Source organism: Meleagris gallopavo, chromosome 24 (assembly GCF_000146605.3).
Source record: "Meleagris gallopavo isolate NT-WF06-2002-E0010 breed Aviagen turkey brand Nicholas breeding stock chromosome 24, Turkey_5.1, whole genome shotgun sequence".
NCBI lineage: Eukaryota > Metazoa > Chordata > Aves > Galliformes > Phasianidae > Meleagris > Meleagris gallopavo.
The window spans coordinates 2409677-2436318 of NC_015034.2; the positions used below are offsets into that span (position 1 = coordinate 2409677).

The following is a 26642-nucleotide window of genomic DNA, read 5'->3' on the forward strand; positions in this document are numbered from 1 at the left end:
GGCCCGGCTGCATAAGCCCGGCGCTCTGCCCGCTCCGAGGTCCGCGCGGCCGAAGCGGTGCACGATGGCTTGGGCGGCACGGAGCTGCCCCTGCCTTCTCCTCCTCCTCTTCCTGCTGCTGCTGGTCGCCCCCGCGCTGCCGGGCCCCGCGGGTGAGTGCGGGACGCGACCCCGGGGTGGAGCGAAACGAAGCGGCCTCTGAGGCCCGGGAGACGGCGGGGATTCCGCTTCTCTCCCTGCCCGACCCTGGTGTGACGGCTGTTGGGTCGTGCGGTGGGACCTTTTGTCGTGGGAAGGCCGGAACGTGGGGCTCTGAGCTGCTGGGGCTTCTCGTCATCACCTTGTGAAGCCTCGGAGGGATGCGGGGAGGGATGTGTGTTTGTGCTCCGGCTGCAGGTGACTGCTGGTCCATGGGGAATCGTGGGTCTGGATGGGCAGCGTGGTCACAGCCCTCCCAGAAGCACTTGGTGAGCAGAGAATCACAGAACGGCCAGGGTTGGAAGGGACCTCAAGGATCACGAAGCTCCAACCCCCTGCCACGTGCAGGGCCACCAACCTCCACATCTCACAGCAGCCCAGGCTGCCCAGGGCCCCATCCAACCTGGCCTTGAACACCTCCAGGGATGGACGGGGCATCACAGCTTCTCTGGGCAGCCTGTTAAATAGAAAATACAGCAGTGCTGCTGCCCAGCTTGGAGGATGCTTGTGCTGTCCTGCATGGAGGTGACCGTACAACCGTGGTGTCTGCAGTGCATTCGGAATCATAGATTCATAGAATGGCCTGGCTTGAAAAAGATCACAGTGATCATGGAGTTTCGATCCCCCTGCTATGTGCTGGGTCGCCAACCACAATGATGCAGTGGGATGATGGGGATGCCCTGCTCCTCGTGCACAGCTGCAGCCATGGCTGAAGGCACTGAGGGCATCACTGGGGTCCCTCCAAGCAGCTGCTCCCTGTGCAGGATCTCAAGTGCAACACAGTGCAGCTGTGACAATGCAATGACACCGTGCTTTGTTCGTAGGCTTTTAATGAGTTGATACTGTGCTCTGTTATAGTTTCAATTCTTTGAAGCTCATACTCTGTTTATGGACTTGTAATGAATTCAAACAGTGCTCTGCTCTGGGCTTCAAGGATGCTGATCCTGATGCTCCATGTAGATGTTAGGCTGAAACATCTCATCTGTTGTGCTCTTTCTATGGAAAGGGTAGTGTGTTAAACTTGTGTTTGTCATGAACACACAGTTTTATTGTCAGGACTTCATAATTGAGAAAGCTTGTCTGAAGCTAGTAGTGCTGAGAAGTAATTCACCTGTGGTCTGAGTGGCACAGCTGTGAGTTGCTCGCTTGGCACCCAACGTGCTGCTCTGGACTGGCTTGGAAAGTTGGCTTCTGGCTGGTCCTGGAGCCCCAGGTGTGGCACCCATGGGTGCTGTGTGCTTGTGTGTACCACAGGCTGCTGCTGGCAGAGGGTTGGTGCTTCCATCCCTGCTGGGATAGGAGGAGCTGCAGGTCAGTGGTGTTACTGGAGGTGCGCAGGCAGGGCTGCTGTGACAGCTGTATCCCAGCTAGTCATCCTCAGTCTGTGACAAAGGATAATAGACCTTTGCATCATCCACACCTCCAGCTTCTCGGGCTGAGATGTGAGCGCTGTGGGTGCTCCCCAGTGAGGTGAGATATGAGGCAGAAATGAGGTGTTGCCGGAAACTGCTAATTAAAAATTCCTGAATTAATGTAATTGTAGAGTGGCAGGTGACCATAAGGGGTTGCGTGTCATGCAGCTTTTCCCCTCCTGTTTGTGTCTGTAAAAGACCTCAGCCTTTGGCTGTGTAAATTCGTAGAGACCCAAAGCAGCGTTGCCATAGGCATAGGCTTCTTGCCTCTTGGTCTCTTCTCTGATATCAGGTTGGCCTCGCTGCACTTCATCAGTCTTTAAAGGAATTTTTTAAGTGTCTGAATGCTCAGGTTTAAATTTTAGGTGGAGGTGCAGTGTTTGGTTAAGATAATTCATGAGAATTATTCATAGTTCTTGAGAAGCACGGCCCTGCCTCCCCTGTGTTTTGAGAGATCTGGGACAATCGTTCTGCAGGGTAAAGAGGTTTTTGTGGCTATTTCCTCTGTGTGGAGAATAAAAAGAGGAAAGAAATATCAGCGTAGCTCACGTTGCCTCTTGTAGCAATTTGTTTTTGGAAAAAGGAAGTTTGAAACATGACTTTGTAGTTTCTGCCTGTCTTGAACGTTCTCATTTCTTAAGAAAAAGTTTAAAAAAAAAAAAAAGTTTATTTGCTCAACTCTACTGAGTTCTGTGATTGAATGTGTGCTGCGTGGTTTCCTTTGGAGACCAAACACAGACAGCAGCATTTCTGAGAAGATGCATTCCCACGAAACTCTGCTGCGAAGAGAGCTGACATCCAAAGGGCTGCTGAGGTCTGGAGGAAGTGAGTGGGCTCTGGGAGCAGCACGGGTGGGAGGGCTGGGGCTCCTGGGCCCCCAGCCTGGGAGAAAGGTTGTCTGGGTGGGCTCTGACATCTGGCACCGTGGTTTGGCTTTGCTCTGTTTCTCTTCGAAGTGAGGTGCAATGATAGAAGGTGTTAATGGTGATACCAGGAAACAAGAGCAATGGCTCTTCTTGCAGAACAAGAGTAGCTGCTGTCCTGCAGACTGATCAGTTTGGCTGTGGAGAGGGCAGAAGGAGTAGTAGGAGCCTAGGCAGGAAGCACTTACAGCATCAGCTGGAGTTTCAGCATGAGGGACATGAGAGCATTCCAGCAAATATTGCCATAGGAATGCTCAATATCCTCATTAACTTCCAGCACCTCCAGTAAAACGTTAAGAGGAGTTACATTAATCATTCTTGTCTGGTTTAATGCTAAACAAATATTTCATCAAGTGGATGAACGTGCTTCTCTTGCTGTGACAGCCGGTCATCCTTTCCTGCCTTCTGAACAGGCTCTGTGACACAAGGAGAGACACAGGGAGACCTGCCTTCCCCTGCACGTAACAGGTTGGGGTGTACCACCAAGAGATCAATGATTGAGTGTCATTCTGCAAGGACATCTGTGTTCCTGACCACACAGGTCTCTCCTGAAACAGGTGCTGCCTGGCAAAGTCCTTTGTGGTTCTGATCATGAGATACAGGGAATGCTTATGGAATTTGCACTCAGAAAGGATTAGCAGTGCAGGTAATGTGGGGGTGAGAAAAATGCCAAGCAGTGAGGTGCAGCTTTGGAAGGACAGATGCAAAGTGCATTTCTGAGGTGGAAGTAATTGTCTGCACAGTGTGAATGGGGTGCAGGAGTGTCTTGACAGGAGAGGAAATGAACCTTAGAGTAGGTTAAGCTGCAAGTGAATCATCCTTGCTGCTTGGTGCGGGGAAAAAAATAAACCAATGTAGGTAAATAAATACACAAAGTCATCTTTCACGAAGCATAGGAAGCCTGACCAAACTTTTAAAGCAGCTTCAGCCTTCCTTGGAGCAGCAGGTGGCTGTGAGGTGGGTGCATGCAGGCTCCCTGCAGCCTGCACCGGAGCAGCTGCGTGCTGGAGCTTGATTTGTGCAGCAGAACTGCAGCTGAAACTTCAGTTTGTTTATTTTTCCTACCGATGTAGGGTGTCTATCTGATCTCACTGGAACAGGCCTGGGAAGGAGTTAGGGTAACAGAAGGGTGATGAATGAGGTGATGTGTTGGTGTAGGCGACTGTGGCTGTATTGCTGTAACTGAGCCAGCAGGCATGCCTGGGCTGTGAAAGTGGGGATGCTGCCTGACCTCTGAATGCAGATCTTACCTGTCAGGGTAAGGGCCTGACGTCTCACCTTGGTGTCTGAAGAGCCCTAACATGGCTTGTTTGGAGGGCTTTCCTGCTCACAAAGTTCTCACTGCAGATCTGTGGCGGGGAGGGAAGGTGATTCATTTCTCCCCAGTTGCCTGGTAATTAAGGCAGTCTTTAATGAGACAAGATAAATACAGCGGTTGTAGTTGCTTTTTTCTTCTTGGAAATAGCGTGTGCTACAGCCAGGTGGGATGATAAGCAATGGGCTCCCAGGTACAGTGCACAAAGAGCAGTGCATGAAGCCCTGTAGGTTATTGCAAGCTGCTGTGCATAGAAGCCATTCTCATTACACTACAGTAAGATTTTTCAACAGGCAGTGGGGTAAAAGCTAAAAAAAAAGAAAAAAGAGCTTATCTTGGGAGAACACAATGAGAAATCTTCAAACTACAGACCAGCTGAACATCAAGGTTTGGTTTTTGCTGTTACTTCTGCACCTCCTTCAGACAAATTGCTATGAAGTGAGTTGTCTTTGTACCGAAAGTTGTGGATGGATTCTCATGGGCAGCATCCATCCGTCCGTCCTGGAGGGTGGCATCCTCCTGCAGGCATCACTGATGAGTTTTTTGCACAATGAAGGAAAAAGGAAGGCATTGTAGCCACGTTTTGATCCCCAGCATGGTGGTGGTGAAGTGGGGGAGGACAGAAAGCTGGAGGAGAGGTGTCAGGATGCTCTGAGAGCTGGAAGTGAGTTCCCCATACTGATGTGCCTCAGAGCTGCCGTTCCCAGAAATCCCTCCCACTGCTTTGTGCAATGATTCACTCTCCCAGCTGCTGGGGGGGCTGGGGTTGAGCACACAGCCTGCTGGGCGCCGTGGGGCCAACGCTTCTGTCCTTGTGATAAAGGCTGTTAAGGGTTGGAGCATGGCAGAGCGGGGCTGTGCGATGGCTTGGGGGCAGGACGTGAGCCTTGTGCCTGGAAATGGAGAGCAGTGCCATGCTGGGGCACACGGTGTGATGGGTCATCTGGGAAGGAAGCGGCCCTTCCCTGTGCTTGGGGCCAGGGAGGTTCTGACACTGTATTTTCTGTGGCCTCTGAACATAAGGGCTATTTTCAGGAAGTTTCTCTGATTATTTTTTTTTTATACTTTTTTTCCTCTCCAGCAATCACAGTAATTAATGAGAACTGTGCTGCAGAACGTGCCCCCTGTTTTTGTTATCCTCTATTTCTTGAGAAGAAATCCAGCTTGTAACCGTGTGACAGAATGGCTGCGTTACAGATGGTCGTCCTGCAATAGCTCTGCATTCTCTGAGCCGACCCTCCTGCTTCTGCTTCCACCAAAATAAAACCACCACAGGCACGTCCTGGTGCCAAGGAGCACAGCTATTCCCTGCCCCTGGGTCCTGCAGCTCGCACTCTCCTGATGAGCTCACTGATTCCATTGCCATGAGCTAGGAGAAGTGCTGCTGCTAATCCTGCCCAGGGAGCAGCTCCAGGCAGCAGCATGCTGATGGGGAAAGTGATTAACGTGTGCAATTTGTTACTGTTTACGTGCCTGTGCAGAACTTGCAAAAAGTGCTGTCTTTTTTTCTTTTCTTTTTTTTTTTTAATTCAATCAGGTGATCTGTTGCATATGCAAATAATTGATGAAGGAATCTGCAAAAAGGCTGCTTGCCTGTTGTGCTTCGGTTGTTTTTATGAGGTCTGTAAGTGCTCTCTAAGAACACAAGGAGCGCTGGTTTTGTCAGCAGCTTGGTGAGATGTGCAGAGCTCCACGGGGCTGGCTGGGAGCTGAGCACTGCTGGAGCCCCAGGGGAGTCAGAGGAGGCTGCAGGCAGGGCCTGAATTTGGCACCGTCCTTCTGTGTGCCCTTGAGCAAGTTATCTGTGCTGGCCTGCTTTAGGTGCTCTGATTTCTGCTAATGAAAGGAGATGGAATATGAGATGGGACTTGCCTGTGGCATTTTCTCCCCCTCTGCCTCATCCTTCTGGTTGTTTGTTTCTTTGGCCAGACTAACTTGGTGGTGGCAATTCTCTTTTGCTTTCTAGGTTTCCAGGAGGTTTCTCAGTTGTCTTCCTACGAAGTTATAATCCCACAGAAGTTAGGAAGAGAGCGACGAGAGACCTCCAATGTCTCCTCAACACAGGTACTGGGTTACCAATGCCCTCAGTTCAGTATCTTCTTCCTGACAAGGCCTGTTCAAAATCAACCTTAAGTTCTCACACACAAACAAATCAGCCAAGTCATCTTGCAGCAAATAAGTATCCCTCCTTACAAAAGACATTGCATGTAGCATCCACTTCCAGCCAAGCTCTGGGAGATGCTTCCTTGCTGCAGAGGTTACAACAAAGGATCTTTCATCTGTGGTAGAGTTGTTAAGCACTCGGGAGAGTTTCAGAGAGGTGAAATCATTAACCTGGGAGATGCTGTGGATGTGATGGAAGAAGCCCTGAGCTGCCTGGTCCTGCTTTAAGCAGTGGTTGGATACCTCAGGGGTACTTTCCAGCCTGTATTGTTCTGCTGTAATCACATAACCAAGGGCTGCACACCTCGAGGTATTTGGATTAGCCCAACTGTCTTAGTCACAAATCTTATAACCGTGGCAGAATTTAATATTCAGAAAAACGTCTTAAAGTATATTGCAGTCATTAGTAGCACCAGTAGTGCCCTTGCTATGATATTTAATGCAGAGTTCAGGTGATTCAGCTTATCCACTTAGCAGCTAGGGTCCTTCCGTGTTAAGTGGAGCCAGCTCACTGTGTTCAGTAATAATAAAACAGTATTGTCCTCTCCAGCTGTAACTCAGTTTGTCTGTGGAAGTCTTATAAACAAGGAATGTGAAAACCATGAAGCTATTTTGAAATAGCTTCCTTCATGTGAGTTTTCCCCAACTACTCAAGAAATGCCAGATTCTGGAGGTAGGGACAGTTATAAAATAGGCTTCAGGCTCACCTCCATGTACTTATTTCTGCTGCAGTGCAACCAGCAAGATCTAACAGGGAAAGTCTGTCTGCTCAGGGTCAGGCAGCTTCCATGTGTGGAAGTGATGTGTGGAATCCTAGCCTGCTTTGTGCTGAAAGGGACCTTTAACAGTCTTTTATCTTTACATCCAGGACAAGGTGTCATATGCTATTGAGATAGAAGGAAAAGAATACACAATCCATCTGGAAAAGAACAAGTAAGTGATGAATTTCTTGATTTTTTTTTTTATTTTTTAAAATTCCATTTGTTGTGTCCAAGTAACAAGCTGGCAGGTAGCATGCTGGTTTTGGTGGCTGAGGTTCTTTAAGAGAAGGGCAGCCACAACCTAGCTCTGAGAAATCTGCAGAGAAAGTCAGTGAAAGTGAATCCAGTCCCACAGTCTTGGCTACCGAGCAGAAATGTTGAACTGAACTCTGTGATCCTTCTCAGAGAAGGAAGCAGTAGTTTGCTCAAAGGGGACCTGGGGAATCGTTGAAATGATTCTTCCTTTTCACATCTAAAAATAAACAAGCTGAGCTATATTTCAAGTAAATATTCTTGCTTTCCTCTGGGTTTTGTTTGTTTCATTTTTTCCTCTGTCTCAGTAGCAGAAGTCAAAAGAGGAAGCTGACTTTATCTCCCAGGTCTTAATATCTATAACTTACAGAGAATATGTTGTCTGTCTTGCTTTTAATTTTTAAAGGGATACTTGCAGCAGCAGCAAGTAAACATATATCAGGCTATTGCCCTTGTAATACTGTTTCACCCTCCTGATATCTTGGATTTTGCTGCAGGAGAGCACAACTTCTTTGTTAGTTTGTGAGAGTTTTCCTTTGAATGTTTCATCATTTAATTGCAATTTATGTGTTAGCGACACTCTTGGTTAGGATTGTCTTACTGTTCTGCTGTAGCATCATAGTCAGGTCCTGGTATTCCTCTGGTATTTATTCTTCTGTGTCCCCTTTCATTGCAGGGATTTGTTACCCAAGGATTTTACAGTTTATACCTACAATAAGGAGGGGAAGTTGCAATCTGAATACCCAGATGTCCAGGTAGGGCTTCTTTCCTACTTGCATAGCATTGCATTTAATCCATGCTTGCAGCTTTTTCTTGGCAAGCAGACTGCCTCTAGGCTGCCTTTGAAAATTGGATTGTTTCTGTAGGGTAAGAATTAACAGCAGCTTGTGTGATGCAAAAAGCATGAGAGTATTTCTATTGGCTTCACTGCTCTTACAAATCACCATTGCACCTTTGTAAGGGAAGCATTAGTGCCTTGATTTGTAAGATCTGGTGTTTGAAAACAGAGCACCTGAGTTGACTATTTCCTTCCTGTTAAAAAAAAGAAAAAGAGTTTAAAAAAATGAGAGAAAAAGCTTTTTCTGCACAAGATCCCAGAAGTCTCGGTGACCTTGATTATTACATGCCTTAGCATTAATTGCCAAAAGCACAGGCAACGTGATTTACCTGACCCCTATCGTAGCATTTAAAAACACACTTGCCAGATAATTTTAAATGTCTTTGCCATGTGTTGCCATCTCGGTTAGTTCCCAAAATGTCTAATGCAGAGGAGAAAATGGAAGTATTGTGCCTCGCAGGGCTGATGAGGGACGTTCTGTGTGACTGAGCTGTTCAGGCTGCACAGCGCCGTGGTGAGGACAGCAGATGTTGGCCTTCTCCTCGTTAGCAGGGGGCTGCACACAAGCCAAATATTCTCCCAACTGTTTCTGTAGATGTCTGAATGATAATTTGGCTCAAGTCTGTAGGGAGGGGCTGGCCTCAGAATATTTGGGGTGGGGTGAAAGGCTGCAGTTCAGAGCAGGATAGCTTAATGTCAGGCTAAGAAATCCAGTTGCTAGGTAATGCTTCTGAGCCCTGCTTGTCAGTGTTACAGCAGGGTCAGCTCTGAATCCAGCTTCAGGTAGAATGAGTCAGTGAGGGGGTTTCCAGCTCAAATCTAATTGCTCCTATCGAGTTGTGAGGAGCAGATGCCTTACAAACAGGATTCAGATCCCTGTCTCCCTGCATACCTGACCTTTTGATTAGCTTTTCATGTAGAAATCCTGCTGGCACTAAGGCAGGTGAAGAAGTTTAGGTGTGTGCTAGAGGAGGAAATGCTGATACACTGTAGTAAAGCCCCAGGAAAATTAAAACTAGACCAGATACAGGGTGCATGGTGGCTTCAACTTTAAACATATGATGCTGTGGAATTGCAGGCTACTGCTGGGCAGTGGCAGGCAGCAGTTATGTGATCGCTGGATGTGCAGATGGAACGTGTGTGTAATGCACCTTTGTTTTCCTGTGTAGGATCACTGCCATTACCAGGGATACGTGGAGGGGATCCTGGACTCTGTTGTTGCTGTCAGCACTTGCTCAGGGCTCAGGTAGCAAACTCACCCTTTGTTGCAGCTGTCACGTGGGTCTCACAGCTCACTGAACACGAAACAAAATTCTTGCTCTGTTTTTAACTACTGTTCAACCAGATGGGAATCATTGACAGGGACCAGCTGCAATAGTGTGTGCCTTCGTGTGGTTTTACTGCAGTACCTTTTGTTCAGTGAGCGTTAACAGATACGTGCAACATCTTCAGTGATGGAATAAAATGTAAAGTGGAGCACGAGTCTGCAATTTTTACAAAAAGCTTCAGATGGGATTGGAAATTCCTTCTGCATTGGATTATCTTCCCTATTTTCTGGACTTTATTTGATACAGAATCATGTCAGGCACCAAAGTTGGGACAGTAATTGAACGAAGTATTTCTGCTTAAGGTCTGTGACTTAATTTCTTGGGCACTGCAGAATCTTATGACTGTGTTTATTTTGCTGTATTTGCAAAAGCCCTTCCAGGTGACAGGCTGCTTCCAGGCATTGAGTGAAGCATTCTGGTTTGCAAGGGCTGAGATGTAGACATGCCTTTAGTTATGAAAGAATAACTGTTGTTTTGTTTTACTGTAAAAACCTGCCTAACCATCCTGTGTTTAATGCAAGAATTCTCTGCACGCTGCCGTGTCTTAGGGGTTTGGTGACAATAGGGAACGTCACCTATGGCATTGAGCCCATGGATTCATCCTCTGGCTCTGAACACATCCTGTATTCATTGGATAATGTGAAGAAAGAGCCCTCGACGTGTGGAGTAACCACTGAAGGCCATGAAGAGGGAGAACATACAGGAGAAAATCACCATCCTAGTATGACTCAGCTGCTACGAGTAAGTGCACCACCTCCAGTCCCCTACAATGGATTTCATGAATGTTCAGCTAAGAATATGGCAGCAGCTTATCAGATTTCTCTGGGGCTTAACACATACCTAAAGGTTTCTGATCCACTGGGTTTTCTGCACTGCTGGAAAACAGCGTGGTTGCAGTTTCTGCTTCTGCACACAGCAGTGAGAGTTCAGTGGCTAGTGAGATTGCTCACTGGCAGAGCTTTTGGGGGCTTTTAAGGGCAGGAACATTGGAGCTTCGTTGGAGAAGCTCGTTACCAAAGTATGACGTCAGAAGCCAGCAGCATCTTGTGTTGTTTATTCCATTCTCCTGGTAATCAGAAGAACAGATTGATGTGAAGTTGTCGTTTAGAGGCTGGCTATATTGGAACAAGGTCGCAGGAAAAGCAGGAGCATAGAAAAATTCTTATTCAAAAACAAACCAGAGGGCTGCTTTGGTTGACACTGGAAGTCCTTGTGTAGCTCAATTTCAGTATAAAATGCTAGTAGGGAAATTGTCATTGCTTTGGACTTGCTCTTCTTGGTTTTGGCTTTGGTTTACATCTTGGCAGTATGCCTTGGGTGTGTCTCTCAAGCCACTAGTTGTATCGAGTGAAATATGACAGTATATTTTTTTTGTTGCTGTTTACACCTGAATTCATCAACTCGAAATGGTCTCAAACCTTTTTTCCACAGAAAAAAGAGCCATCCTACATCAAACGAGATACGTGGAGCTATTCATAGTTGTGGATAAAGAAAAGGTACGGCTTGGATTGTGGGTCGCTTTCTCTTCCTTCTCCCCAGGAGATGAGTTGAAAAGCTGCCAGTCTCCATTACTCCCAAATGGATTGTTGAAAGACAGCCACGCTTTAGCCAAGATTATGCAAATGTTTTATACCAGCCTGTAACTGAAGAAACATCTCCTATATGGTACGCCTCTGGAAAACAAAAAACTGTCAGACGTGGAGAGGTTCTATCAGCAAAGAGTTTAGTAATGATGGAAAGCATATGGCAAAAGCTGCCTCTTGTGTTTTCTCTTGGATTATTGAGCAGCTGAGTAATAGCAATGAAGATGCTGTTTTCCTGATGAGTGCCTTCCAGGCAGGGATTCAACCTCATGTATTCTAAGCAGAACATTGGGAGCCTGGCAAGAATGACTTCGGTTACTAGTCTGAAAATCCTTTATTCATTTTGCTAAGCCTTGTCTTTATCTGCTTTTCGTGACTGAGTTTCTTTGTCTTGCAGTTTGAAGATTTTGGGAAAAGTGAAACAGAAGTAAGAGAACATATGGTGCAGTTGGCAAACTTCCTTGACAGCGTAAGTTAAAGATGCACCATCATTCCCATTTAATGCTCAGTGTGACTTTTCAATCATCGATCCTTTTGTTAATCAAAATCTATCTCACTGGGAAAATATCGATTTGAATTGTTTAATTAAAAAGTAGGTTTTCACAGTCAGATGCATAACACAAAACCACCCATTCTTCTTTGAAGCTCTTCAGAAATATTTCTCCTCCTTATGTTTTTCTTCCCCAGATGTACATCATGTTGAACATCCACGTCGTGCTGGTTGGCCTGGAGATTTGGAAGTATGAGAACATCATTAGCACAGATGGAGGTGCTGGTGATGTGCTGGCAAACTTTGTGCAGTGGCGAGAGAAGAACCTTGTTTTGCGCCGGAGGCACGACAGCGCCCAGTTTGTTCTGTGAGTTGAGGTTCCTTCCCTTTGACTTTTAAGAAGCTTATTCTATTCCTGTCTGCTCAGCCTTGCCTTGCTATCAGGGGTGGCTGCTCACTTTCAGCAGAGAATCCAGTGCTGTGTTTTACATAAAAACATTCCGTGCCAACTTAAGCGTTTCAAGGTTTCTCTGGTCTGTGAACTCAGCATCTTTTCTGACAGATCTATTTCTAAATCATTTCTTTTCTTGTCCCACACGTCCTGCAATGTTGTATTTCATACTGTGGACAGCTTGTAATCAGATAATCCTTTGTGAGGATTGTACACTGCTTAGACTTGTAATGTAGGGCTTTTTCACATGAAAAGAGTTTAAGCCTCGTGCTGAGCACTGCATCTGAATGGATCAAAAGCTGTTTCTGCATTTGCTATCTAGAAACCAAGAACACGGTGTGAGCTCTGACACATGACATTGTGTGTCTGTGTGGTTGGAATGATTCTCTTTTTCTCTTAATGACTGTAGGAAGAAGGGGTTTGGTGGAACAGCTGGAATGGCCTATGTTGGAACAGTGTGCTCCAAGAGCCACGCAGGAGGCATTAATGTGGTGAGATGTCTTTAGTAATACTGTGAGTATGAACAGGATTTTAAAAAGTGCCTTCCTGGAAGTGCAGAATCTTTAATATTAAGCAGAGCTGAAGTGGCACACGTGAGGAGGTGACAGGATTTCTCTGCTGATCTTTTAAACACCCCTGCTTTATGTTAATGCAGTGACAGAGTAACAGAATTGTCCTTTTGGCATTTAAGTGAACAATCACTTAAATTGGCATTGAAAACAAAATCTCAATGTAGACTGCCCACTGTTTTTTCTCCGTTTTGCTCTTGTGCAGTTTGGAAAAATCAGTATACAGATGTTTGCTTCAATTATGGCTCATGAGCTGGGACATAACCTGGGGATGAACCATGATGATGAAAGGGTCTGTCACTGTGGAGCAAGCAGTTGCATTATGAGTTCTGGAGCATCGTAAGTAACTGATAAAACGGGAAGCTTTTCCCTTTGTATGTGCTCAGTTTTTGGAAGTCATAGGGTAGCAAACATTATGCTTGTTCTGTAACCTGAGGGGCTGATTTGATGTAGAAATCTTCTCGTTTTCTGTTACAGAGGGTCAAGGAACTTCAGCAGCTGCAGTGCAGAAGACTTTGAGAAGCTGACCCTCAACAAAGGGGGAAGCTGTCTGCTTAATGTTCCCAGGCCTGATGAAACCTATACCATCCCCTACTGTGGGAACAAGCTGGTCGACATGGGGGAGGAATGTGACTGTGGGTCACCAAAGGTTTGTAGTTTGCCATGTTTTACAAATGCTGCCTGAGTCACCTTGCCTGCTGGCTGGGGGGCAACCTTTGCATGGCTGTGGGTGTGATTTCACAGAATTTCTGTTTTCAGGAATGTGAAAGTGATCCTTGCTGTGAACCAGGCACGTGTCGGCTCCGGTCCACTGCTGAATGTGCCTATGGAGACTGCTGTAAAAACTGTCGGGTAAGACTGAAATTTCTTATTTGGGAGTGCACTTCACTGCTTAAAAAAAGGAGAGCGTTTGCCTTGTCAGTGCATACGTGGGAGCAGCAGCTCTTGCTGTTCTGGGGAACATCACCCAACACCCACAGAGAGCAGCAGATCGATGCCTTTGTTGTTGAGGGCGCGCTGTGGGTTGGGAGCACTGCTCTCTGCTTTGAGGTTTGCATGTTCTGATGCAGTTTCTCCCTCAACTGTCTCTTCAGATCCTTCCTGGTGGAACTGAGTGCCGGGCGAGTAACAACGAGTGTGACCTTCCAGAGTACTGCAATGGCACATCCCAGTTCTGCCAGCCTGACTTCACTGTTCAGAATGGCCACCCCTGCCACAAGGAGGAAGCATACTGCTACAATGGCATCTGCCAGTACTACGATGCACAGTGCCAGGATATATTTGGCTCAAGTGAGGAGGAGCACAGTGTTACTGTTTTCCTAGCAGATGTAGTTAAAAGAAAACACTGAGGCTATTTAAAATATCCAGTTGTTTTCCTGTAGCAACGCAAAGAATTTGGAACAGTGGCATTTATGGCTTTGCCTTCACATGTCTTTTGTTACAGTTAATGCTGTGCTGGTGATTCAAGTAGTGATTTTCTTGCTTTGAGCATTATAGTACAGCTTCTGGCTTATAGGGCTTGCAGAAATAACATCCAGCCTATTGTACCACTTGATAAGTGACTCTTTTTTTACGTGGGACTTTGTAGTGCTGGCATTTTCACTCTTTATCATTTTGATCAAGCTCATAGGCTATCTGCTTTGCATGGAAATTGTTAGACGTAGGAGAATTGGGCTGGAGAATGGAAATGTAATGGTGTGAGATGTTTCTGTCTCTGTTTAACCTGGTTCCTCTGTCTGGGGGGTGGGCTGTTGTTTTCAGAAGCCAAAGCTGCCCCCAACATTTGTTTTGCTGAAGTGAATTCCAAGGGTGACAGATTTGGCAACTGTGGTTTCCATGGCCATGACTACAAGAAATGTTCCAGCTGGTGAGTTGAACCAAATGCATTGGAAAGTTCCTAAATATATGACTGACATTTTATTTGGGTGCCATAGTATTAAATTGGGCTTTTATGGGCAGAATCACTTGGGAGAGTAACATTATGCTATAATCTAACCTTAGTGCCAGTGCTGACATCATTCAGAAACCACCAAGAGATAGCTTAGAAAAGATCTGTTTTGCTCTGAATTCTGATGCTGTTAGTAACACAAAGCCCTCACACTTCTGCATTTGTAGGTTTTGTTGGCTTTTGTTGTAGTATGTCTGGGTCCAACTCTTGCCCATGATATTTGAAATGAGCATGAAAGTTCAGAGGGTTCTTCTGTAGCTGAGTTTGAAGCTGTTGCCTCAGGGTATCTTTGCCTGACACGTTCAGATTTGGGGCTGTAGCAGGGAGAGTTTGTGCTACATCTCCCATCACTGATCTCCTAAGCTCTTCACATACAGGAAAAAGCATCACTACAGTATTTGTGTGTTGATGTTGTAGGAATGCCATGTGTGGGAAGCTGCAATGTGAAAATGTGGAAACTATGCCTGTTTTTGGAATTAAGCCTGCCATTATCTGGACTCCCAGTAATGGCACCACTTGTTGGGGTGTAGATTTCCAGCTGGGCTCTGATGTCCCTGATCCAGGAATGGTGAATGAAGGCACCAAATGTGGTAATGGAAAGGTAATTAACACATTAAAAGTGACTTTTGTAGAAGAGTTGTGTACCTGTGGAGTTGAGGTTTAACATGGAGGAGTATGTGACTTGTCAGAGAGCAGAGCAGCTGCAGAACCATCGGTGTGGGAACAGTGAGAGGGGAGAAGAAGTGGGATATTTTGGTAAAAAGTCATCTTGTTTGGTTAGCATGCATCTCTTAACTCCCTGTAGGTCTGTAGGCACTTCCAGTGTGTGAGTGCTTCTGTTCTGAACTATGACTGTGATGTGGAAAAGCAGTGTCATGGACACGGGGTAAGTGATGCCTTCCGAGTGAAACCTTCCCAGTTTTGTTTCGTTCCTGTGTTCTTGTAATTCTTGTCTGTGTTGTTTGCATATAGGTGTGCAACAACAACCGGAATTGTCACTGTGAGCCAGGCTGGGCCCCTCCTTTCTGCAATATTAAAGGCTATGGAGGGAGTATTGACAGCGGACCTCCCTATAATGGCAAGTAAAACAGAGGCAGCTCTGGGGCTGTGGGGCTGTGTTGCTGGGGATGGTGCTGGGCTGAGTGCAGAGTGCCTGTTGCTTTGAAGCAGCTCAGTTCTGAAGTGCTGGTGTGGGGCTCTTCACCAGGTTTCACCTGCTAGCAATCCTAGCTAGGGTTTTGAGCTCGAGGTGTTGCACTTCTTTCTTTTGGGATGCTGGAGATCTTTAAAGAAACTGGCCTGTTTTAACTTTCTTCAGGTGATTTCTGCCACCTTGGACCAAGGTCAAATTGGGCTTCTCTGTATCGAAGCTGGATATTGAAGTCCTTTCTAATCTTAGATCCAAACAAAACATGAAATTTGACATAGGGTTCAAATTCATGGATGTCAACAGGCATCCCTGTAAGGATGGACTCCTAGCAGTGGTGGCAGAGATGGGTACTGCCCTGTTCTGATATCTGCATGTGCACCTGCAGGACTGTCAGCTGGCCAACACGGGGTGTTGACAAGTCACTATTTTATTAATGTTTATTATTTGAGTGCAGACAGCATGCTTCGTTGGGTAGTAAATACAAATGTAGTCCCTGCCCCAAACATCTTACGGTATAGAAGACAGATACACCATAAAGAAACGGGGAGAGACAGAGGTTTGTGACACTGCATTGTTTGCAGACTTTTGGTTTGCTTTTTTTTTTTTGGTGGAGGGAAGAGATGGGTGGGGAGGAAATTTTGTCTTTGTTTCATGTTTTTCCCCTCTCAAGGAACAGGTGCTAGGTCAGTGTTTGACACAGCAAGAAGATGCTGTATCTGTGCACGTAGAAGATACCTGTATGGGTTTACGTGGGGAGAGTGGTGCCTGGGGCAGCACAATTCATGCAGAGGAGAGAACAAAGTGAAAGGCTGTGACACTTCTCACTGATAGTTTGAAGATGAAAGAGGAGGCTTTAAGTTGGAGAAGACTTCTGCAGTGAGTTTGTGGAGCGTATAAAGAAGGGCCTGGTGTGGCTTCCTAGAGGAATAGGGTGGCAGAATGAACCTGGAGACCCTTGTTCATGAGATGGTGTGGATTTTGAGAAGCTAGATAGTAACAGCTGGGAGAGTCCCACCGTAGTGGGAGGATCAGGCCTAGAAAAAACATCTGTGCCTACATCTTGCAGTCTTAATAGATGCTTTAGATATTTCTGCCACGGAAAATGGAAGCTTGTTGTAGAACCAATCCTAATAAATGCTACAAGATATGTGACGTTACCACCACTCAGTAATTTCTTCCTCTCCATCCTTTTGTCCCCCAACAGACAAAGACAACTCACTGAGAAATGGGCTGCTGGTATTTTTTTCCTGGTCCTGCCTCTCCTTATAGCTGCTGCTTTGGCATTTGCAAGGAGAGACCGACTGAAACGATGGTTTAGAAGGTTAATGTCACGTTGTCATTCGTAAGTACAGTCCCCTCTTCACCTTCTCTTCTGCCCTTTTGAGGTAGTCCTTAGATATTTCTTTACATAAGCCATTGCTGAAGTATGGAGATATATTCCAGTCCCAAGCTGTCGAGCAAAGACAGCTGCACCGAATGATGCATGTAAATTGCTCTGGGCAATGGCAGAAAAAAATAGATCAATTTTACATAGTGGGAGCAGAAAACTTTATTTTTTACCTTTATGTTTGTTGTTATGACTTTGGTGATGGGTTTTATGTTTTTTGGGTCCTATCTTTGGCGCAGAGGCAAAATAAAGCTGTCATAGCCCTAAACAGAAAAAGGGTTATGTTGTTTCTTAGATACATGGCAAATACCATCCTCCTGACACTTGGTATTTGCTAGGATGCTCTAAATCCATCTAGCAAGTAAGAAGCACTTGGATTCGTAGCCTGCTCGGTCATTCTGTCAAGGTTATGTGCTCACCCAGGTAACATCTCTTGGGTTTCAGGTCACTTCAGTCACCACCACCTCCTAGAACAGAAGCAGAACCAAGAGATTTCCCTCACAGAGGCGTTCCACATGGCATGCCTTACCCTTCAAGAGGTGTACCCGTGGTAGGAATTACTTCTGTCTGTTTTTATTTGTCTCTGAAGTGAGTGATGAGTGCAGTTGATGTTGTTGTTGTACGTGTAGAGGCTTCAAAGCTATTGTATTTTTTCCACTTCTCTGTTAAGAGTGAAATAGAAGCAATATTTCCTAAATGGGTTCAAAAGCTCCTCAGTATTCTTTCTACTGCTTAGAAGGAAATAATAACTGTCATTTCCAGGTCTGTTTGCAAGCAATCTCAGATATCACCTATATAATGAAACAAATTTGATTCCCTTTAGTGCAAATCTGTGAACGTTCTCATTCTGTTTTATCCATAGGACATGGAGCCAAATACTTTTCCTGTGCCATCCTACCCCATTAACCAGCATCCTCAGCAGGCTTACCACCAGCCCTACTACCCATCTCCACAGTACCAGGCCCTGCAGCCACAGAAGCTGCCTGCAAGGTTGGTTTGAGTTACTGCCAGTACTGTAACCAGCTGTCCTGGTGTATATGGCTTGTTGTTGCCTTCATCTTTGTAAGTATTAGGATATTTCATCAAACACTGTGAGCAGAACTGACCTTTTAGTGAAAGGAGTTTCTCCTTTGATTCACACTTGGGAATAAAAGCACATTTGCACATTTTATGCTACAGGGTGCTCTGAGGGCAGCAGAATTTGACCGTGGGGTGTTGGAAGTGAGCCTGCAGTGAGGCAGCTGAGTGTGCTGGAAGGGGAGAGTCTGTAACAAGTGGGCTTGGGCCGTGCTACTGCAAAGCGAGAGGAAGATAGGGCTGCTTTGCTGTGTGCATTCTGGGCAGTGTCAGGGCATTTTAGATGATGTCATTGTGTGGACTCACAGCAACTTGTCTGTCTTTACCATAGGCCACCTCCTCCCCAGCAGAAATGTGTACCTCAGAGACCTCCTCCATCACAGCAGAAATGTTTACCTCAAGGACGTTACTTTCCTTCTCGACCGGCACCTTTGCCCCCCAAATAGCTTTTGACTTCTTTGGGACCTTCACATGAGCTGACCTGTTCACTGAAGCAAAGCTGAAATTGCATTTATCCTTCTTGCATCGAGTGGCCCATGGTAACCCCAGGAGAAGCCTTCCTTCTGCAGCCATGGATAAGGCACAAGAGATATTGAAACGAGGAATGTAAACCTTCAAACAAATACCTCTACCAAAGCTCCAGGAACAGAAAACATCAAACCTGTTCTTAGATCTGAGTGTTGTGGCTCTGCAGCAGGGCTGTCCAGCTGGAAGTGCAGCAGTCTGCACTTAAGCAACCCTTTAAGTACAGCGCTCAGGAGTTGCTTTAGGTTTCCCCATTTCTGCAACGAGCCCTAAAAATGAAGTTCTTTGTTGTCGTCTTTCTAAATGTCCGGTGAAGAGTTAAAGTAGTCCATACCATGTTGAAATCAAGGAAATCTGGCTAATTAATCTAAACTTAGTTTGCATGGACTGGAAAACGTTACCCATTTACATGTAAATGGCACAAGTGGAATAAGGTATCAGTGTACTTTATCAGAGAAAGATAAATATATTCTAAACACGTTTATGCATGTATATATGTTTATTGATGTGTAATAATGCACTTAAATTCTTAATTTCATGCTGACTGACACTAAACTACGTGAACGTTAAGTTTTATTTAATGATTTTAAATCAGTTATTGTGAGTTGCTAAGTGAGAATCCTGTACTAACTTCCACTAATACCACAAATGGGTAGGGAAACAAAGGTACGACGAGACGTGGCCATTTATTTTTTTTTTGGTTAAAACAAATTGAGTTTTTAGCTCTAGGTTTTAAGTTGGACCTGAAGACTCTGAAGAAATCCCTGCGGAACACTGAGAAGCAAATAATGTGAATCTGCTGAGACCACCTGAGCTTCTCTGAGCACTTTAAGCAGGAGCCTGTTGACTAACGCAGCGTTGTCACCTAATCTTCAGCCCTTGTTAGTGTCAGTCAGGATGCTTACCTAGGCTTACTTGCAGCAGGTCGGGCTGCCATCGGTTTCTGTGCCACTGCTAAACCAGGTTTAATACAGTTCCCAAAAGAAGTGCTCAGCACTTGGTGTCACGGCTGTGCTGTGGGTAGAAACTGATGCTGGAGACAAATAGGAGAATTAAAACGGGGAAAACAACCCTGGAAGGTGTGCTTGGCTTTTTCACTTTGTGCTGGCCACTGAGTACAAACTTGCTCTGCAAAGATCCCCCATAGCATTGCCAAAAAAATTCTTATCTTCTGTATATACATATATAAATATATAGAGGGAGAGCGTTTGCATTTGCAGTAATAAAATACTTGAACTCCTGTGGTTTCCTATAAACATAGACTAAGATTTATAACACTATTAAAATCCATCAGGTGTCACCTCTGCTATCAGCAGACTTGTCCATGGGGGTCTTCTGTCTGTCCCAAGATGTTCCCTGTTCCCATTGTGTCCCACTCGGGTCAGGCTCTGCCATTTCCTGGCTCTGCTTTGTGTTTGGCAATGTGGGTTCCAAAGTGGGGAACTCACATCACAAAGTAATCCAGGATGTCCTTAATTGTACTTAAAGCTGTACGTGTGAACTAAAACTATGCTGAAAACGGTGCCTTCTAATAAGTTTTTATACTTCATTGTGCATGTTAGCAATATTTACAGGGTGGTGGTGTAGGGCAAGGAGCGTGCAGTTTTTAGACGTGCTTCGATGGAAACGGCTCCGATTTTAAATGTGTTGAATATTGCAGATGACTACTGATTTCCTTTTATAAAGCATACGTTATCCCTGCCCCCATTTGATTGGGGGAGGCTTCCCACTTACAGTGCTGCCCCGGGAGCAGCATCCCCCCCCCATTCCCATGAGCTTCTGGGACGCAGTGTGTGTGTTTGTAGCACTCGGGTGCCACGGACTTGCTGTACCCAACCTTTGTAAGAGCAAGCAAGCAATAAACACGCTGGTTTTGTACAAAAACCCCCTTTTGTCCTCTGCTCCTTTTCCATCTGCGTGTGGACAGCCCCCTGGCCGTTCCGTTGGGGCCGTTGCTGGTGGGGCTGTTCTGTTGGGGCCGTTACCAGCAGAGCTTTGCTGCTTGGCGCTGAGCAGGCAGCAGCATGGGGCCGTGCCTGATGTTGGGAGCTGCACTGCTGGCTGCGATGTGTGAGTGCTCCCCTGCACAGCTGTGGGGCCGTGCTGTGATGCTGCTGGCTGTGATGCTGCTCTGCTGCTCTCTCCCCAGGTCCACGGGCGTTGTCACAGATCACAACCCCAGTGCAGCTGCCTCCCAATGTGACAGGACTGTCGGTACAGTGCTCCCTTCCTACCCATGCAGGGGTGGGTGGGTGCAGTGGCTGGGTGATGGGGTGATGTGCTGGCGGGTGAGGGGCCCTGCCTGCCCCTCGGGGAGCGTTGAAGCTGGTTGAGCTTCCATCATCTCCTTGCTCTCTGTGCTTTGCTGTTCTGCTTATAATTCTCCCCTTCTCTGCTTTTCTGCACTCCAAGGACACGCTGTCCTACATCCTCACGGTGGAGGGGAAGCCGTACACCATCCATCTCGAGAAGCAGTGAGTTGGACCTGCCCTGCTGTTCTGGCACGGGGCAATTCCCACCTGTGGGCACTGTGAAGCTGCCATTGCCCCGCTGGGGTGGAAGGGGTGGGGGGTGCTTGTGGCTGCAGCCCCAAATGGCAGCAGTTTGGGGTCTGCAGGGAGTGTGGGGTAATGCTGCAGTGTTTGACTTAACACTCTTCTTCTGCAGTCTCTTTATACCCGAGGACTTTAGGATTTATATGTCAGATGAGACAGGATCCTCGATGTCTGATTCGACCCATATCAAGGTAAGCTTGGGTTGTTATTATTTGCTGACCAGCATTTGAGACTCCCCAGCTCAAAAGAGTTCCCTCTGCTTTGCCGTAGGGCGACTGCTACTACCGTGGCTCCATCGAGGGCATCCCTGGTTCAGCAGTGACCCTCAGCACTTGTGCAGGGCTCAGGTATGGGCACAAAGCTCTCAGGTAGGGGGTACCGTGCCTGGCACTGCCAGTGGCACCGTGTCCCCTGCAGGGGTCTGCTGCAATTCCACAACACCAGCTATGGGATCGAACCTCTGGGCTCCTCTCCCATCTTTGAGCATTTCGTTTATCGGCTCAGAAATGAGAACACGGTGGGGTTCCTGTTTGCTCAGAGCCACCCCGGGGCTGCAGGAAGAGGGCTGCAGGAGGTGAGCGTGGGGCTGTGCCCTGTGGGGCTGTGCCCTGTGGGGCTCTGTGCCTGGGCAGCCTGGCTGGGCAGTGATGGCAGTAGCTTGCAATGAGCTGTCGGGTGGTCACTGTGCTCCTGCCTCGTCTAACAAGCGAGGAGCTGCCGAGCTGGAGTGGCTCTGTACATTACTGAGATTTACATGGCAGGGCTCAGGGACACAGTTCCTAGGATGTAGGAATACAGAGCATCCAGCTGTTCTCTTTTCAGCCACCATCGGATGCAGCACAGCTGCCCAAGTACATTGAGGTGTATGCAGTTCTGGACAAGGCTCTGGTAAGTCAGCAGCAGCTGTTTCCTACTTGTGTTTGCTTTGATTGTGCCATTTCCAGCTTCCACTAATTCGTGGCTTCCCTTTGGGGTGGTATTTGTGCTGAGGGTTTTGCAGGAGGGGAAGGTACACTGGTAGCTCACACTTACGTGATGGGCATGGGGAACATTTTAATGTTGTCTTGTGCAGTCACAAGCCATGCCTCGCCTATTTTCATGTCTCATGCTGTTTTTCAGTACAACTATTTGGGCTCAGACCAGAACGTTGTGACACAGAAGATGATCCAGGTTTTCAATTTTGTGAACAGTGTAAGTTTGGCAGAGATGCAGCCCCTCGGGCTGACACAGAGGTTTAACTGCTCTGAGACCAAGGTGTGAGCAGCCACTGCTGCTGCTGCGTTTCAGATCTTTAATCCCCTGAATGTGACCGTGGTGCTGTCCTCCCTGGAGCTCTGGATGCAGGAGAACAGAATCCCAACGGATGGGGCAGCAGATGAGCTTCTGCAGCGGTTCCTGCAGTGGAAGCAGTCACACCTGGCTCTGCGGCCCCACGACGTGAGCTGTCTGTTTGTGTAAGACCAAAACACCGCAATAACTGGAGATGAGCAGAACTCAGCCCCCAGCTCCCCAGCTGCAGGGAGTCACAGGAAGGTCTGTGCACAGAGCTGCTGTGTTCCAGGTACCGGGACCAGGCTGACTTCACAGTGGCAACATCTCCAGGCACGCTGTGCCGCAGTGATGCATCCGGTGCTGTGGCCGTGGTATGGAGCTGTGATATGGGGCTGTGTTGTGGGGCTGTGGTATGGGGCTGTGGTACAGGGCTGTGCTGAATGGGGGGATGTGGCCAGGCCATGCCACAGCCAACAGCACTGCTCTCCTGCAGCTGCAGCGCGCCGTGACTCTGGAATCGTTCTCCGTCCTCCTGGCGCAGCTGCTGGGGCGCAGCATGGGCATGGGATTTGATGATGGCCGGGGCTGCCACTGCCCCACATACAGCTGTGTCATGGAATCGGCAGCAATGTGAGTGCCTGGGGGTCCCTGTGTTACAGATACCCGCAGCAGAGGCTCTGCTGCAGATGTGGCGGCGGTGCAGGGATATCTGGTTCGGAAGGGAGGAAGGATAAATAGGGGTTCGCTATTGAAAAGCAAAGCTTTATTTCTGAAAGCAAGATGTTCCTGAATGCTGCCCAATCCCCATCAGAATCACAGAATGGCCAAGGTTGGAAGGGACCTCAAGGATCATGGAGCTCCAACCCCCTGCCACGTGCAGGGCCACCAATCTCCACATCTCACAGCAGCCCAGGCTGCCCAGGGCCCCATCCAACCTGGCCTTGAACACCTCCAGGGATGGACGGGGCATCCACAGCCTCTCTGGGCAGCTGTTCCAGCACCTCACCGCTCTCACAGCAAACAACTTCCCCCTGACATCCAACTGAAATCTGCCCTCCCTCAACTTCAAACCATTTCCCCTTGTCCTGCTGTTATCTCCCCTTTCCAAGAGTTGATTTCCCTCCTTTCTGTAGGCTCCCTTTAGGTCCTGAAAGGCTGCAATGAGGTCGCCTTGCACCCTTCAGCTCTGCACGGCAGTGGCAGTGCCAGCAAAACGACTCATCCTTTCTTTCAGACACATCAGCGGGACGAAGGCCTTCAGCAGCTGCAGCACTGCAGACCTGGAGCAGTTCCTCAGGCGTGATGCAGGGCGCTGCCTCCTGCACAGCCCTCAACTGCGGGGCTCCTCCCCACGCCGTGCACCCATCTGCGGTAACGGCGTGGTGGAGCAAGGCGAGCAGTGCGACTGCGGCAGCACCGAGGTGTGCACTGCAGCATCACCAGACAGAGCTGTGTGTTGTCCAGGCAGAGCAATGAGCTGTGCGAGGCTGTGCTCGGATCCTGGCATCGATCATGACGGCAGCTTTGTGTGCTCTGGTTTGATTTGCGTTGTGGGGGGTGAAAAGGGGAGAAGGTCTGATGATGGGGGGGGGACAAAAATGTGGTGTAATGTGGTGCTGCTGTGTCCTCAGGCATGCTCGAAGGATAAATGCTGCACTAAAGGATGTGTGTTTAAGCCAGGAGTGAAATGTTCCTCTGGGCTATGTTGTGAACAATGTCAGGTAAGGCTCTGATCTTGTAACCATCATCGATTGTCGGAGAAATATCATTTCTTAGGGATGGAGACAAACTGCTGCAGTGCAATTGAGGTGGTTCCCGGGTGGGGATTTCCAGCTCAGCTCCCTTAAATTCTGGATGGATGTTACTGGGGGAGGTGTTACTGCTGGGGGTGTGCAATGCCCCAAAGCCACGGGCTGCAGCGAGCAGTTGGTGTTTAATCCCAGTTCAAAGCTGCCAACACTCTGTGCCGTCCCGCCGCCGACGCTCAGTGCGATCTGCCCGAGTTCTGCAACGGCTCCTCCGCCTCCTGCCCCCCCGACGTCTACGTGCAGGATGGGCACAGCTGTGAGCACAACACCGGCTACTGCTACCATGGGCAGTGCCAGTCTGCTGAGCTGCAGTGCCAGCGGCTCTATGGGAGAGGTAGTGGCACCTGGCGCAGCACTGGGGACGGCGGGTGGTGGGATGCTGGGTGGTGGCAGCGACTGGGATTTGTGTTCTGCTGTGTGCAGCCTGTGGAATTAGGAAGCTGTTGAGGGCTGTGTGTTATGACCAACGTTACTGGCAAACGTGCAGGTTCGAGGAGCGCTCCTGTGGTGTGCTATGAGGAATTGAACAGCCAGAGGGACAGATTTGGGCACTGTGGGTACCACCCCCGGCACGGCTACAAGGCCTGTGCGTGGAGGTAAGCAGCTGGGGAAGGGCACTTCCCTGCTAAAAGCACACTGTTGGGTTTAATTCGGGCTGTGCAGAGCAGGAAAGCATCAATGCTGTAGCTGTGTGAAGCAATAAACGCAGCACTGTGTGCGTTCTCCTTGCCAGCACTGCAGCCCCTCTCCACACTGAAGCTGTGAGGCTGAAGGATGCTGATGTTTCACCACGCAGCGTCTGTCCGTATCCATGTCCACACATCCATCTCATGCAGGCTGATTTTACAGGAACCTTCGCTGTGGCAAACTGATCTGCACGTACCCACACAGCACCCCGCTGGAGATTGACAGCGCTGCAGTTGTTTATGCCCAGGTACGGGAGCAGCTGTGTGTATCTCTGGATTTCCTGAAGGCACCGCCAAGGCAGGATCCTCTGCTGGTCCCACCGGGCACAAAATGCGGCTCCGAAATGGTAGGAAAATATTTTATATGCATTTTATTTAAAATGCGTTGAAGATTTTGCTCCGACGTGGGGCACTGAGCTGAGCACTCTGACTGTGATGTTCCAGGTGTGCATAAACAACACGTGCCACCCTCACTCCGTGCTGGGCTACGACTGCAGCATCCAAACCCAATGCCACGGCCACGGAGTGAGCAACAGTGCGGGGCTGCGATTTGTCGGGGGGATTCCCTACCCACATCACACCATGGTGGGCAGCCCTGGGCAGAGCTGTGCCTGACCTGAAGCTCCTCTGCCCCCCCGTATCTCCCCCAGGTGTGCAATAACCACCGGCACTGCCACTGCTATCCAGGATGGAAACCGCCCGACTGCCGTGAGCGTGGGTCGCGTGTCGGGGGCAGCGTGGACAGTGGTGTGCAGCTGGTGCAGCACAGTGAGTGCAGTGTGGGGTTATAGAATCACAGAACCATAGAACCATAGAAGTGCAAGGTTGGAAACGACCTGCAAGATCATCCAGTCCAACCGCCCTCCATCACCGCTGCTACCACAAGCACTAAACCAGATCTCGCAGCTCCTCATCCAGACGCCTCTCGAACGCTGCCAGGGACGGCGACTCCACCACCTCCCTGTGCAGCCATTGCAGTGCCTGAGAGAAAAAGTTCTTCCTTATGTCCAACCTCAACCTCCTCTGTACAACTTGCGGCCATTTCCTCGGCTCCTGTTTGTTGCCTGGGAGAAGAGGCCAAACCCCTCCTCAGCACAACCTCCCTTCAGGAAGCTGTAGAGTGCAATGAGGTCTCCTCTGAGCCTCCTCTTCTCCAGACTGAACAATTCCAGCTCCTTCTGCCACTCCTCATAAGACTTGTGCTCCAGACCCCTCACCAGTTTTCCTGCCCATCTCTGGACACGTTTCAGTTCCTCAATGTCTTTTTTGTAGTGAGGGGCCCAAAACTGAACACAGTACTCAAGATGCAGCCACACCAGTGCTGAGCACAGAGGGATGATCACCTCCCTGCTCCTGTTGGCCACAGTATTTCTAATGCAGGCCAGGATGCCGTTGGCTCTCTTGGCCACCTGGGCACACTGCTGGCTCATGTTCAGCATCAACCAACACCCCCAGGCCCATTTCTTCTTTGCAGTCATCCAGCCTCCTGTAGCGCTGCATGGGGTTGTTGTGGCCAAAGTGCAGGACCCAGCACTTGGCCTTGTCGAACCTCATCCCGTTCACCTCAGCCTGGAGATCCAGCTTATCTAGATCCCTCTGAAGGGCCTCCCTATCCTCCCAGAATGGCCAGGGTTGGAAGGGACCTCAAGGATCACGAAGCTCCAACCCCCTGCCACACGCAGGGCCACCAACCTCCACATCTCACAGCAGCCCAGGCTGCCCAGGGCCCCATCCAACCTGGCCTTGAACACCTCCAGGGATGGACGGCGCATCCACAGCCTCTCTGGGCAGCTGTTCCAGCACCTCACCGCTCTCATAGCAAACAACTTAACTCTCTCTCTGCCCCAGGGCCCCACCAGCACCGGATGCATCAGAACGCGGCGAGGAAGGCAGGGTTGCTGGCCGCCTGCCTGCTGCTGCCCGCCGTGCCCATGGTTCTGCTGCTGCTGCT

At 48.4% G+C, this 26642-nt stretch overlaps 2 protein-coding genes across 2 annotated transcripts in view; both read left to right on the top strand.

The window, feature by feature from the left end:
- The first annotated feature begins 6 nt into the window (after positions 1 to 6).
- Positions 7 to 20254, top strand: ADAM9 (ADAM metallopeptidase domain 9). Its single transcript, XM_010723133.2, is given in 23 exon segments — positions 7 to 152; positions 5815 to 5912; positions 6880 to 6944; positions 7701 to 7779; positions 9032 to 9108; positions 9739 to 9935; positions 10622 to 10686; positions 11171 to 11242; positions 11461 to 11630; positions 12124 to 12205; positions 12489 to 12622; positions 12761 to 12932; positions 13043 to 13135; positions 13378 to 13573; positions 14045 to 14150; positions 14649 to 14832; positions 15037 to 15117; positions 15204 to 15309; positions 16586 to 16618; positions 16621 to 16723; positions 17213 to 17318; positions 17631 to 17758; positions 18177 to 20254. Coding segments are annotated over 23 exon segments (2550 nt in total). The 5' UTR covers positions 7 to 64; the 3' UTR covers positions 18292 to 20254.
- A 377-nt stretch (positions 20255 to 20631) lies between these two features.
- Positions 20632 to 26642, top strand: part of LOC104914239 (disintegrin and metalloproteinase domain-containing protein 32-like) — a 6302-nt gene continuing 291 nt past the window's right edge. Inside the window, 19 exon segments of the mRNA XM_031556750.1 lie at positions 20632 to 20691; positions 20694 to 20726; positions 20729 to 20844; positions 21038 to 21116; positions 21196 to 21272; positions 21343 to 21499; positions 21748 to 21813; positions 22045 to 22116; positions 22213 to 22379; positions 22487 to 22568; positions 22691 to 22827; positions 23432 to 23618; positions 23829 to 23918; positions 24141 to 24339; positions 24493 to 24601; positions 24855 to 25038; positions 25136 to 25216; positions 25342 to 25459; positions 26540 to 26642. The exon segment at positions 26540 to 26642 is cut by the window's right edge and continues 23 nt beyond it. Coding sequence (XP_031412610.1) covers positions 20647 to 20691; positions 20694 to 20726; positions 20729 to 20844; positions 21038 to 21116; positions 21196 to 21272; positions 21343 to 21499; positions 21748 to 21813; positions 22045 to 22116; positions 22213 to 22379; positions 22487 to 22568; positions 22691 to 22827; positions 23432 to 23618; positions 23829 to 23918; positions 24141 to 24339; positions 24493 to 24601; positions 24855 to 25038; positions 25136 to 25216; positions 25342 to 25459; positions 26540 to 26642 — 2102 coding nt within the window. The 5' untranslated portion in view covers positions 20632 to 20646.